This window comes from Tyto alba, unplaced genomic scaffold, assembly GCF_018691265.1.
Source record: "Tyto alba isolate M040663 unplaced genomic scaffold, T.alba_DEE_v4.0 Super-Scaffold_16, whole genome shotgun sequence".
Taxonomy (NCBI): domain Eukaryota; kingdom Metazoa; phylum Chordata; class Aves; order Strigiformes; family Tytonidae; genus Tyto; species Tyto alba.
The window spans coordinates 15,266,875-15,279,724 of record NW_024881278.1 but is presented as its reverse complement, the minus strand read 5'-3'; the positions used below and the strand labels follow the sequence as shown (position 1 = coordinate 15,279,724).

The following is a 12,850-nucleotide window of genomic DNA, read 5'->3' as shown; positions in this document are numbered from 1 at the left end:
TCAATTCCCAGAGAGATTCTATTAGTAGAAAGCTTGCAGAAGCAAGTTTTGTCTAATGAATCCACGAAAAGAAATGAATTGTTAAAGAGACTTGTAGTTGCTCCAATTAAAGAAAAAAATGTATTAAATATTGACATCAGAGCAGCTAACGGTTATACAAAGATGCAGTTGCCATCAGAGAGTGTTATCCACTAGCTTAAATTCCTTCTGCATTTTGCTGATGAAAGGTCATATGTCCTTCAACAGAACTGCTGTAGATTGAATAATGTAAATTCATCCCAGTTTTAGATGTACAGCACAGTGCAACACAGACCATACGTTCTAAATCAGGTTTCAAAAGAGTGAGGGCCAGGATCTATTAAAGGAAGGGGAATTCTGAGTGCCTTCTGGGGATGAAATTATATCCATATTGAAAGACTGAAAGTAATTTTTATCAGATTCTATTAAATACTGCGGTCATTTCTTACTTTTCATGAGCTGTCTTACTCATGAGTAGTTTTCAGGACTTTTATTGAAAATATTGTATTTAATTATTATCCTCAAATAAAAATATACTGTTCTTATAAATTATTGTTACTTATAGTAGTGTGTATCTGTACATATCCATATGTAATGGATATTTCTTGAAAACAGCCAAGTTATTAAAATAGTTACAAAGTCACTTTCAAAATTATTTAAAGATTTGCCTTATTCTTGGAGAAATAGAGACAATATAATTGAGTGATTTGAGTGCATTTAATCAGTAAAGAGTGATAATTGAGATACAGAAGAGGACTTTGTAGAATGCCCTTGCTCTGAAAACTGTGTTGAACATTTGTTAGACAAAATCATCTCAGTGAGAGAAGTATGTGCAAGAATTCTTAATCCCTTATCACTCTATAGTCACTCATTATTTGTCTGACCTGTCATAAGGCATTTTATCTTTAAACATAGATGTCTGGAGTAACTATACTTCATAATGAAAACTATCCATCACTTTGATCATGTTTCCATTTTCCTATTTGAATTAAAGAATTAAAAGTATTAATGGAATTTTGTGATGCTCTTCTCAGGGTTTTGAACCAAGAGGGACGGCCATAGGACAGAGGTTGGTCACATGGAACAATATGGTGAAAAACACAGGGTACAAAGCAACACTTGCAAACTATCCTTTCAAATATGCAGATGAGCAAGCTAAAAGGTAAGAATCTATATTAAAAATGCATTTTATTTTATTTGGGGGGTTTTTGTATGTACATAGTGCTTGCTCCTGTACCCTCTGAAATTAATATATATACTGCCACTGATTTCAATAAATGTTGAATCTGCTCACCTATAATTCTCAAGGCATTCCACATGAAGCTATGTATTTCCTGTCTCAAGCTCTTTAAAGAAGTGCGTAATTTTAGTTTTCTCCTTAAATTATGCATATTTTCAGTACTGAGCTCAAAGTAATTTCCTTTGAAGTCTAATTTAAACAGAAATTTCAATGAATCTTTTGGTTTTTGTATACCAAAGTCACATTGGTAAAAATGTTTTCTCATATGTAAGAGCTATTAACATGTGTGGCTGATTTGGATGCTCCTTCTATTAACAATCTCTTTGCTAAGGTAAGGTAAAACTATTTATTCTGTTTTAGTCATCAGGATGACAGATGGTCAGATGATCACTACGAAAGAGAGAAGAGGCAAGCAGACTGGAACTTCCACAAGGATACTTTTTTCTGTGATATTCCAAGTAAGTAGAGAAATGATGTAAGGAAGGCTAGAAAATTCTGCCAGCTGAATAATTTCTGAGCTCTTCTGTATGTTGTATGCCTTATTAGGAAGATATTTTTTGCTTAATATATTCACGATAAGCACCTTCTTTCTGTGTGCAGAGTCTGAAGAAATTGGGCTGAAATGTTATGTTCTATTGGTTCTTGCTTACTTTAGATGGTTCCATTTCCTGTAAAAATTTTTATTAGTTATTGGTTATGCTGATCATTGTAAAGGCAGTGTTTTGTGTATGACCATAGAGATAGAACTTAATTCACACTAAGGAAGAAGTTGTGTTTTATCTGTGCCATTAACTCTAAAAAACCTAAATCAAAATACTTTTCCTATATATATCCTAAAAGACATCCACAGGTCATATCTTGTACAGAATTTAGGGGGTTGTTTAGGTGGAAAAAAAAAAAAAAAAACCAAAAAAAACAAACCACAAAAAAAACTGTACACACACACACACACACACACACACACACACAAAACACCCCCCCTGGATAAAATGAAAATTAACCACTAGCACCCCCACACACCTTCAAGTACTGAAGGCTTATGAAACTGTCTAAGTTAAACTAGAGGTGAAAAAAGACAAAGAAGTCTCTACTGACTTTTTACAAGGCATACTGCAAAACTTTGATAAGTCCAGTTCTGGCAGAGAGCATGCATTTAGCAGATGTAGATCTTGCCTTTATTCATATAATGACCTGGGCTCTTTTGCAGCTACTTCAATATGTGAGGACTGATAACAGAGTACAAAAACATAATTGTGAAATTATTTGTTTATATTACTTGATCTGAGGGAGCAGTGACCAGTGAAAAACAGATTTATGATTTTTTTTTTTTTTTTTTATGGTATGGTCTTACATCTAAGTGAGAGGATATGAGCAAGGTCGTCATTTCTGCTCCTGTGAGCAGAACTAAATTAGACTGAGCATAAATTGTGTAAGGAAGAGGAAACTCTACTGAGCATTAACTACAACATGTAGCAGAATTAACTCCTCTTATCCTGCCCGCTGTTTCTGGATAGCCTCACTCTCATTCTTTCCACTACTGTTTCTGTGTAGTCTCAGTTGTGGCAGTCATGAAGGAACTGTGTTTCTATGGGAAAATTTGCCAGTCCATTAAGTAACTAAAACAGTTGATTTCCTCTTGACTCATTTTTGTCATTCCTGGTATCTTTCTTTGTCTGTTCCAGGATCTGCAGATTTCAGTTTCCTTGATCCTAAAGCACAGTCAGAGATCATAAAGCTCTACCTCCGAGTCTTTTCATTACAGTCTTGTGAAAGGCGAAAATTCTGCACATTCATAGCAGTTGGAAATATTCAGTCTTTTGGCTTTTTAGAATATTGTAATTAACGTGATAATGTTTCTTAACCCAAAGAACCATATTGTGTTATGCAGCACCATATATTTGTGCTTGTATATACATTTCCCTTGTTAGCTGTGCGGAAAGATCTCACTGCCACTAAGTAATTATTTCCTTTCCTAAAAGCTGTCTTCTAATAAATCTGATTTAATTTGTAATTTAAGCTGTATGTGTCTAAACTGTAGAATTCTTAAAAATGGCCTCAAGTATATCACAACAATTTCCACTGCAGTCATTTGCTTCTAAAGCAAAAACATTCTTGTAGAAACAGCTTTATAATTATTATTTATATTCCCAAACGACTTACTAAATCAGCCTTTGATTACTATTATCTGTGTACTGCCATTATGCTGTGCCAAGAATTTCATAGTTTGCTGATTAGATCTTCAGATTTTAATTTGTTTGTCACATTTCAGAAGATAGTTTGCTTGAATAGAAGTCTGTAGAGCTTCTAAGTGGTATACAGTATTGAAGACGCCATATTTACTATAAGCACTTCAAGGAAACTGAAACTTTCATGTGGACTGAGTCTTACAGATAAATAGCTCATCTTGAAAAGGAGGTGGATTCCCATGACCTGACAGAGATTTCATCTGTGTCATTTGAATGACGGGATTTTGCCTCAGTCTTTGATACCAGACACACCCAAACAATCTATAAAACCTCCCCCCTGTAATTTCAGGTGATCGCTATTCACGAGTGGTGTTTACATCAACAGAAGGAGAGAATCTGTGGAATTTGAATGCAATTAAGTCAATGTGCAGCATAGATAACTTGAGGGTAAGTAAAGATGACAGTTTGTTTAATTTGCAGATACGAAGCATGTTTTTGAAACTTTGTTTTACTGCCCATTGCCATCCAGTAGCATACGAGAGGACTTTACATTGTTCATATACTTTTCAAATGGTCAGTCAGCATGCAGATGAAGTTAAAAAACATCTTTCAATTTATAAATCAGATTATACAGGGGAATTCGGTTTTGCTACTAGTACTATCCAGAATGGAATGGAGGAGGGTTGCTTCTGAAGTTTCTTTGCAGAAAGGACTGTCGTAACTTTTGCTGTGTGTTTCCTCTTAGAATATTATTCCATGGATTTCTGTTCTTGTTTCTCAGCAAATAATTCATTTTTCTTGCTTTTTCACCTTCGGGTAAATGAGCTGCATCCCCATAGCATACGCAATTTTCTCTTACACCCAGCCCATCACTCAGATTTCTTTTTTAAAGCTCAAAATAGAATAATTTGGCAGATGGACATCAAAGGAACAGATACAGTAGTTAGAAATATAGCCCAATTAATTAGATGTGAATAGTGATACTTTCAGAGTAATATTAATTTGCTCTTTAAAACTGAGTAAATGAAAGACATTTTGGCTTTGTCTGTCTGGCGCTGTTGTAATTTTTCTTGTCTTTCCTTGTGCTCGGTACCTTGCATAGTCAAAACAACCGTTGTAATAGCCAGCTTCAGAGGATACCACAGCTGCTATTATGTACGTTAGCACTCTGATTTAAATCGACGTCCGGTTTCAACTGATAAAAATTAACTGACTGAGGCTAAAATAAAATGAGCATTTGGATGGTACATTTGTAAAATACAAGCTGGTTACTTGCTGGAGTGAACTCCTCTGAACTGCTGAATAACCATAAATTTTTGTGTACTGGTGACTGTATGGAAATAAAGCAATGTGTCTTTCTTCTACTAATAATGATCCATTTATTTCCAATTTTTTTGCCTACCAAAAAAATCATAATTGACTTCATATTATACCACATTTATTTAATGAGGAATATTTTCATTATTAGATTTACCATTGCCATTGAGACAACTGTATTAATTTAGGAAATTCCCAAGCTGTTTTCTGTAACAGCTGGCACTCGCTTGCTTAAAATGTTGAGCTGTAGTGAAACACTGTATTATGAATCTCCCTTGGCAGTCTGCTGACAGGCATTTTGTCCTGAGTGGCCTCTGTTGGTATAAGTGGATTTTGTCCTCACATGCTCATGAAATGTTCCTTATTTCCCCATCAGAGATTATTGCACTGACAGGGATGGCTCATGTGGTTACCCTTTATCTCTTTCAATCAGAATGAGCCAGGCAAGCAAAGTACAGTATTTAAACTAACCCAGCTCAGCTTTGAATGAGCTGAGCTAGGGAGTAATCACATCGCCAGTTCAATCAAGAGATACAGTGGAGAATAACCTTTCACAAGCGTTAAAATTCAGAGTTGGGGAGGAGATGCTAATCCATGCATTTAACTGTAGAAGTTTAGTCATGTAAACAGGTGATGCAGGTAAATCCCAGATAGAATAGATCATTACAAAGCCAATGCAGTCTGAATTAAAAAAAAAAAATAAAATATTTTTCCAGAACAGAATAAAAACAGTTAATTGCCTCTGAAGAACGATCTTTGTAATGGTTGCATTACTCCTGAAGAATTTCTCTTTTTTCCTCCCTATATGCACACTTTGATAATAGTGTATTATTTCCAATGCTGCGTTACTTTCTGAGGGAGGGATGAAACTACTTTATTTCAAAAAAACAAGCACCACTCACCTTGTATCCATAAAAATAGCTCTTCCTTTGAAATAAGAACACTTTGGAAAATTAAATGTTGGCTGCTTCAGCTACACCCATAGTTGTGTAGATATTTATAGAGAATATTGTTGCAGATAATGTTTCTATGGATCTTTTTTGTACTTTAGGTATTTACTTAAGATACAGCAATCTAACATCTCAGCTGAGTAGAACGATAGCGCATCATGATAGCAGCACTGATTTTTAGCTAGTTAGTAGACAAAACAAACGGGTATGGTTAGGTTTTGCAATTCTTGCTGGCCTATATGTAAATTTATAATAAAAATTAGATACTCGGGACTCAGAAAGGGCTGAAGCTTTTTTCATGACATTTTTAAAAATGCTTGTTACTTACAAATAACACGTTTAACTTCTGACACTTTGTAGAACTCATGAAATGCTGTGACACGCCTCACTTCTGAATTCTATGTTCTGTTAGCAGCCAGTCCCTAGAGAGGATGTTCATTCGCACTGCAGCTATCGGAAGAAATTGATGACTTCAGTGACCTTCTGGTCTTACAGACTCTCTTCTGGCTGTAGTTATTTTTGTTGTTGAATTCGTGCTTGTTTAGGGCCACAGTTCTGTTGAAATAAGTGGCAAAGCTTTCTGTATTCAACAACAGTAAAATTGGGCACTATTTTCTGGAAATGCAAACCTTAGAATTTATGTATTTTTCTGATGATAAGCAAGGTTTCAGCACCAACTAGTATTTGCTTTAGTATGAACTAACAGTATATCCCCTATGTGTTAATTGTATTCCCATCTGCTTGTAACTACTTTAACTAGATGTTTTACTGACACTTAGGGGCTCCATCCTGCAGCTGTTCAGCATATGGTAGTCCTGTAATCTTCATGGAAACTTTATATACAAAATAGCTGTAGGAGGTGTTCTAATTTTTTATTACTTGGATAAAAAGAGCCCTTTTTTTTTCACCTGTTAATTGCAGAATGTTTTCCCTATAAACTGTGAGCAGTTATTTTATAAACTTCAAAGACTAAATGGTCTCCTCAGACTGCTTCCCCAAAACCGTGTATTTGTGATTCTTCATCACTGCATAGATCCATTTGGGCAGATCTGCCCACAGATACAGCATGTGTGCAGGTTGCACAGCTTAGTTTCCTTACTTGTTCCAAAATAAATGAAAATGGTGCCAGTGGCAGACCAAGTCTGGCAACAGCAAAATGGCCTTTTCAATTTCTTTGGATCACCAACAAAGCCCAGTTCTACAATATATCAGCATTTTACGGAGTATTTTAATGAGCTATCCAGAGGTAAATTTTGTATTTTAATTTCTAATTTCCAGCTGCCAGCTCATGTTACTTTATCTTTGGCAACAGTTACGTTACCAGTGAATGTTTATGTCCTGCAGCAAGTGTTGAAGAACAGCATATAAACCTCATTGTCCCATCTTGAACTTGAATACATAGAGAAGACAATACAATCCTTTCCTCCCAATTTGCCTATTATATCCTCATAGGATTGAGCTGGAGATGTGCCATGAAAAATACAGATATGCTATTCCAGTGCTTCCTTTTATTCAGTAGGTTGTTCAGTTTTTCCTGAGTTTGCATGTGTGAGTGTTTTTATCTGGAAACAATCAAATATGAATTATCCTGTTTTTTTGGAATGCCAGTTTGTTATTGTTCAGAATCTGGTTGACAAAATTAAGTCCATATTAAAACTTTTATAACTGCCATGAGAATCCCAAGTGGAGGGTTTTTTCTGCATTATAAAGGATTGTTAATAACAAACCTGGGCATTTTTGCTTAATAAAAAAAAAAAAAAAAAAAAAAAGTGGTGTATCTCAGATCACCTAAATTTAAAACGTACATGTCTAATGTTTTCTGGGCCCAATCCCGTAAACTCTTAAACACATGGCTGTATTAATATGTGTTCATTCTGTGTAACTTGATTAAGACTGAAGTTTTACATATATCTAAATATTTGAAGGATTAATTTTAATTTATCATGTATAACAAGCCAGAAGTTCTGGCTTTTAAGACTTGTATTCCCTGTGCCCTATGAAGGTTGGGTTTTCCCAACTTGAGAAAATTTCCCTGATCTAACCTTGTTACTTAACAGTTTCAGCTCTATTTTATAGATACTTCCAATTTTGCCTAGAAGTGCCTTATGGTGATTTAGCTAAGTCGTGCTCTTACTGCCTTCAACCAAATCTGGAATATTCTTGAAGTGAAAGAAGAGTATCCACGTAAGGGATTAACTCTCATTTAGCTCAGGAGAGTCCTTAACCGAAATGTTAAAATAGCTGTCATTTTTGTAAAGCCCTGGCAGGAGTTCCTAGGCTTTGGGCAGTCACCTGAGCTGAGAGCAGCAGCCCTCCCCGTCCCGGCTCTGTGCCCTCTCTGCACTTGCCACTGGTGCCTGCTTGTCCCCGTGACTTCTCTGGCCCTGCTGCTGCTGTGTCTTCCTCCACTCCCCTCCTGCGTCAACTCTTGCTTGGGACTTCGTCCCACGGTGGGTGCAGCATTCAGAGGCATGAGCGTTGCCTCCGTGCAGCAGGGCTTTTTTTTAGGGTGCTTTATGCCACAGCGGAATTATCTTGTGCTTGTGCCTTGGAAGTCCTGCAAGGCTTTGGGGTACACAGTGGCAAGCTGGCCTGGGTGGGGGAAATGCCTATCAGCTGTACAAGAGCTAAAAAAGACTCGTGAAGTGAGGGTTGTAGAAGAGAGGTTGGATGATGGAAGTTGTCATAAAGCTGTCACATCCTTTCTTTCTAGATGGTAAGTCCCTGCCTTTCCTAGGAACTTCAGTATGTGATTCCAAGCAGAATGAAACTTCATTGCTGTATGGCTGATTGTGTATTTTTAGGAGTATAGCACGGGTTAATAGAGAGAGTTAGCAGTCCTCAGTCTGGAAAAAAAGAAAACCCTCAGTGCATCTTCAAACAATAGAATTGCAATATTCTTAACGCTTCTGCCAATTTTATGCCACTGTGACAAGTCAGTGTACTGAGTTACTGCTGGTTTAGTCTGCTGCACGTAAGAGGATACTGACCAAAACCAATGTGTGTGGAAATAAGAATTATTTAAGATGTTAACACAAAAGGACTATAAGCTGAATTTTCATCACTTGGGGATTTTTTTTTTTTTTTGTGGGTGAATGTTTCTAATAATTCAGACTATTAATTCAAACTGGATTTTTTGCCCTGCCTGTCTTTACACAGATCAGATCCCACTCCCAGTTTGGTGATCTCTGCCAGAGAGCCACTGCTGCCTCGTGCTGTCCCAGCTGGACACTGGGCAACTATATTGCTATTCTAAACAACAGGTCATCGTGTCAAAAAATTGTAGAACGGGATGTCTCTCACACCCTAAAGCTGCTTCGCACATGTGCCAAATACTACTACAACGGAACCCTGGGGCCGGACTGCTGGGATATGAATGCCAAAAGGAAGGACCAACTCAAGTGTACAAACGTGCCTCGCAAATGTACCAAGTACAATGCTGTTTACCAGATCCTTCACTATCTAGTGGACAAGGATTTTCTAAGCCCAAAGACAGCTGACTATGTCTTACCAGCTTTAAAATACAGCATGCTCTTCTCTCCGACTGAGAAAGGGGAAAGCATGATGGGTATTTACCTAGATAACTTTGAGAACTGGAACGCTTCTGATGGTGTAACAACCGTCACAGGGATTGAGTTTGGAATAAAACATAGATTGTTTCAAGATTACCTGTTGATGGATACTGTGTATCCTGCAATAGCCATTGTAATTGTTTTATTAGTTATGTGTGTATACACGAAGTCCATGTTTATCACGCTGATGACTATGTTTGCAATAATTAGTTCCTTGATTATTTCTTACTTTCTCTATCGGGTAGTATTTAATTTTGAGTTCTTCCCATTCATGAATCTCACAGCATTGATTATTCTTGTTGGGATTGGAGCAGATGATGCTTTTGTCTTATGTGACGTTTGGAACTACACAAAATTTGATAAACCTCATGCTGGAACCTCTGAGACAGTGAGCATCACATTGCAGCACGCTGCTCTTTCCATGTTTGTCACGAGTTTTACTACCGCTGCTGCCTTCTATGCTAATTATGTCAGCAATATCACAGCTATCAGGTGTTTTGGTGTTTATGCCGGCACTGCCATTTTGGTGAATTATGTTTTGATGGTTACATGGCTGCCTGCTGTAGTTGTATTACATGAAAGATATCTTCTCAATATTTTCAGTTGCTTTAAGAAACCTCAGCAGAGGGTATACAACAACAAAAACTGCTGGACAGTGTTGTGCCAAATGTTCCACAAGATTATTTTTGCGGTCTCAGAAGCATCCAGGATATTTTTTGAAAAAGTTTTGCCATGCATTGTTATCAAATTTCGATATATTTGGCTTTTCTGGTTCCTTGCCTTAACAGTTGGTGGAGCATATATTGTGTGTGTAAATCCAAAGATGAAATTGCCATCATTGGAGCTCTCTGAGTTCCAGGTATTTAGGTCTTCTCACCCATTTGAACGATATGATGCAGAATACAAAAAGCTGTTTATGTTTGAACGTGTCCACCATGGAGAAGAGCTCCACATGCCAATTACAGTAATCTGGGGTGTCACACCTGAGGATAGTGGTGACCCTTTAAACCCTAAAAGTAAAGGAAAGCTGCAGCTAGATAGCAGTTTTAATATCGCTAGCCCGGCTTCACAGGTTTGGATTTTACGTTTCTGTCAGAAGTTAAGAAATCAAACATTTTATTATCAGACTGAAGAACAGGACTTCACAAGCTGCTTCATTGAAACATTTAAGCAGTGGATGGAAAATCAAGACTGCGATGAGCCATCTCTTTACCCCTGCTGCAGCCACTGGAGCTTTCCATACAAACAAGAAGTTTTTGAATTATGTATCAAGAGAGCTATAATGGAGCTAGAAAGAAGCACAGGGTACCATTTAGATAGTAAAACCCCAGGGCCTCGCTTTGACCTAAATGACACCATCAGGGCAGTGGTGTTGGAGTTCCAAAGCACCTACCTCTTCACGCTGGCTTATGAGAAAATGCATCAGTTCTACAAAGAGGTAGACTCATGGATTTCAAGTGAGCTCAGTTCTGCTCCTGAAGGTCTTAGCAATGGTTGGTTTGTGAGTAACCTTGAATTTTATGATCTTCAGGATAGTCTTTCTGATGGTACTCTGATTGCCATGGGTCTTTCAGTTGCTGTTGCATTTAGTGTAATGCTTCTTACAACTTGGAATATAATTATAAGCCTTTATGCAATAGTTTCAATAGCTGGAACTATTTTTGTCACTGTAGGTTCTCTGGTTCTTCTTGGTTGGGAGCTAAATGTGTTAGAATCTGTCACTATTTCGGTGGCTGTTGGCTTATCTGTTGACTTTGCTGTTCATTATGGAGTGGCTTATCGCTTAGCCCCTGACCCTGACCGAGAGGGAAAAGTAATTTTTTCTTTAAGCCGCATGGGTTCTGCTATTGCAATGGCTGCATTGACTACATTTGTGGCTGGAGCAATGATGATGCCCTCTACCGTGTTGGCGTACACGCAGCTTGGCACTTTTATGATGCTTATAATGTGCATTAGTTGGGCTTTTGCAACGTTCTTCTTCCAGTGCATGTGTCGATGCCTTGGACCTCAGGGCACTTGTGGCCAGATCCCACTACCAAAAAAATTGCGGTGTAATGCCTTTTCTCAGACCTTTTCAGGAGCCCAAGGAGGCAGAGGTCAAAACAAATCACATCCTGTTAGCAAATATCAGCTGGACTCCAGAAGTCAAAAACCAGAAATGGAGCACGAGTGCTATGAGCTCGAGCCTCTGGCGTCACAGACAGGTATCTGTAACCCTGCCGAGAAAGTGACTTACGAAGAAACTCATATCTGCTCAGAGCTCTTCGGCAGCAGGCCCCCAAACACATGTACGCCTATGCATTCAGCCTATAATAGTGAAGTGAGTAAAAGCATAAAAAATGTCGCTAGCTCAGCTATTCTACAGACATCTATTGACCAACACACCATATGCCCAGTTTTCTCTCAAAACAGGCAGTGTAGCTGTCCCGATGCCTATAAGCAAGTGGCAGTGAAGTGGAGTCCACACTCATGTCAACAGTTAAGTGACACCTTCTGTTACCAGTGTTCTCCTCCACCAGCAGCCGTGCAGATCCAAAGCTCTGTAGCTCCTATAAATGCTTTACAGCAAGCTGCCGAAGGTTACGTGCATCCAGTCCATCATGTCCTCCACTGCAGTTGCCTTCAAGGAAGGCTCAAAGGAACGATGACACCGAACTCTCTGCCTAAAAATTTTTTCCTCCAGTCTGTGCAACAGTTTCAGGCACATCAAAGAATAAACAGGACAGATTCACATGCTCATCAAAACCCAGAGGAAAATGTAAGAACTGTTCCAAAGGTGATGAGCTCCTCACAGTTTCTCTGCCGAAACGCAGGACCTCTACTAGTGCATTGCTCTGAATGTGAGAACAGTGTATCAAATAACCAAAAGGGATTCTGTCAGCAGACAGACAAGTGTGATGAAAGGAGTGGTACAGAAGCGAATGGGGTTGAAAGCAAGAAAGCCTCTCTGTCAAAGCAGAAAAAGAAAGCTGAGAGCAAGGTAGATCAGCGTTCTTTGCAGAATGACCGGGTTTTGAAGGCTGACCAGAATGATAAAAAACATCTGCTGAATAGGTCAGTGAGAGAGGCTCGCTACGAGGGTTGCCATGAAAATTCACGCTGTTGTAGCAAGGCTATCACAGTGAAGTGCAATTCTGTTGACTGTCAAATGCCAAACATCGAAGCCAATGTGCCTCCTATGTTAATGCGCCCAGAACTTTCCAATGAAAGTTTGTTAATAAAAACACTATAATAAATCTTTAATTTGGCAATCCTGTGTCTTTCTTTTAAAAGTAACATTAAAACACTAAAAAGGAAAGTCCTGAATAAATATGAATTATAGTTTGCATTTTGGAATGAAAAATGTATTTTATAGACCAGTAACATTTATACATTTCATAAAGCCATTACATGTAGTAAAACCTGATGTTGTCCAGAATGTTTTTTTGCTGTCACTCATAAACTAGATTATGCTTAATTTAGTTTTTGTCCTAGGGCATTACAGTTTGAATTCTCCTTATAAACCATCTCAAGAAACAAAGCGTTACAAAGAAGCTCTCCCTTTTCTGAAGCCAGGACCTGTGAGAT

The 12,850-nt window shown here is 38.0% G+C and overlaps 1 protein-coding gene across 4 annotated transcripts in view; it reads left to right on the top strand.

The window, feature by feature from the left end:
* The window catches only part of DISP1 (dispatched RND transporter family member 1), a 98,427-nt gene extending 85,901 nt beyond the window's left edge, over positions 1-12,526 (top strand). For all 4 annotated transcript variants that reach the window (XM_042789705.1, XM_042789704.1, XM_032989492.2 and 1 more), the window contains exons 5-8: positions 1,053-1,180; positions 1,619-1,716; positions 3,794-3,891; positions 8,871-12,526. In XM_042789705.1, coding sequence (XP_042645639.1) covers positions 1,053-1,180; positions 1,619-1,716; positions 3,794-3,891; positions 8,871-12,515 — 3,969 coding nt within the window. In that variant the 3' untranslated portion in view covers positions 12,516-12,526. The remainder of the gene's footprint in view (positions 1-1,052; positions 1,181-1,618; positions 1,717-3,793; positions 3,892-8,870) is intronic.
* The last annotated feature ends 324 nt before the right edge of the window (positions 12,527-12,850 follow it).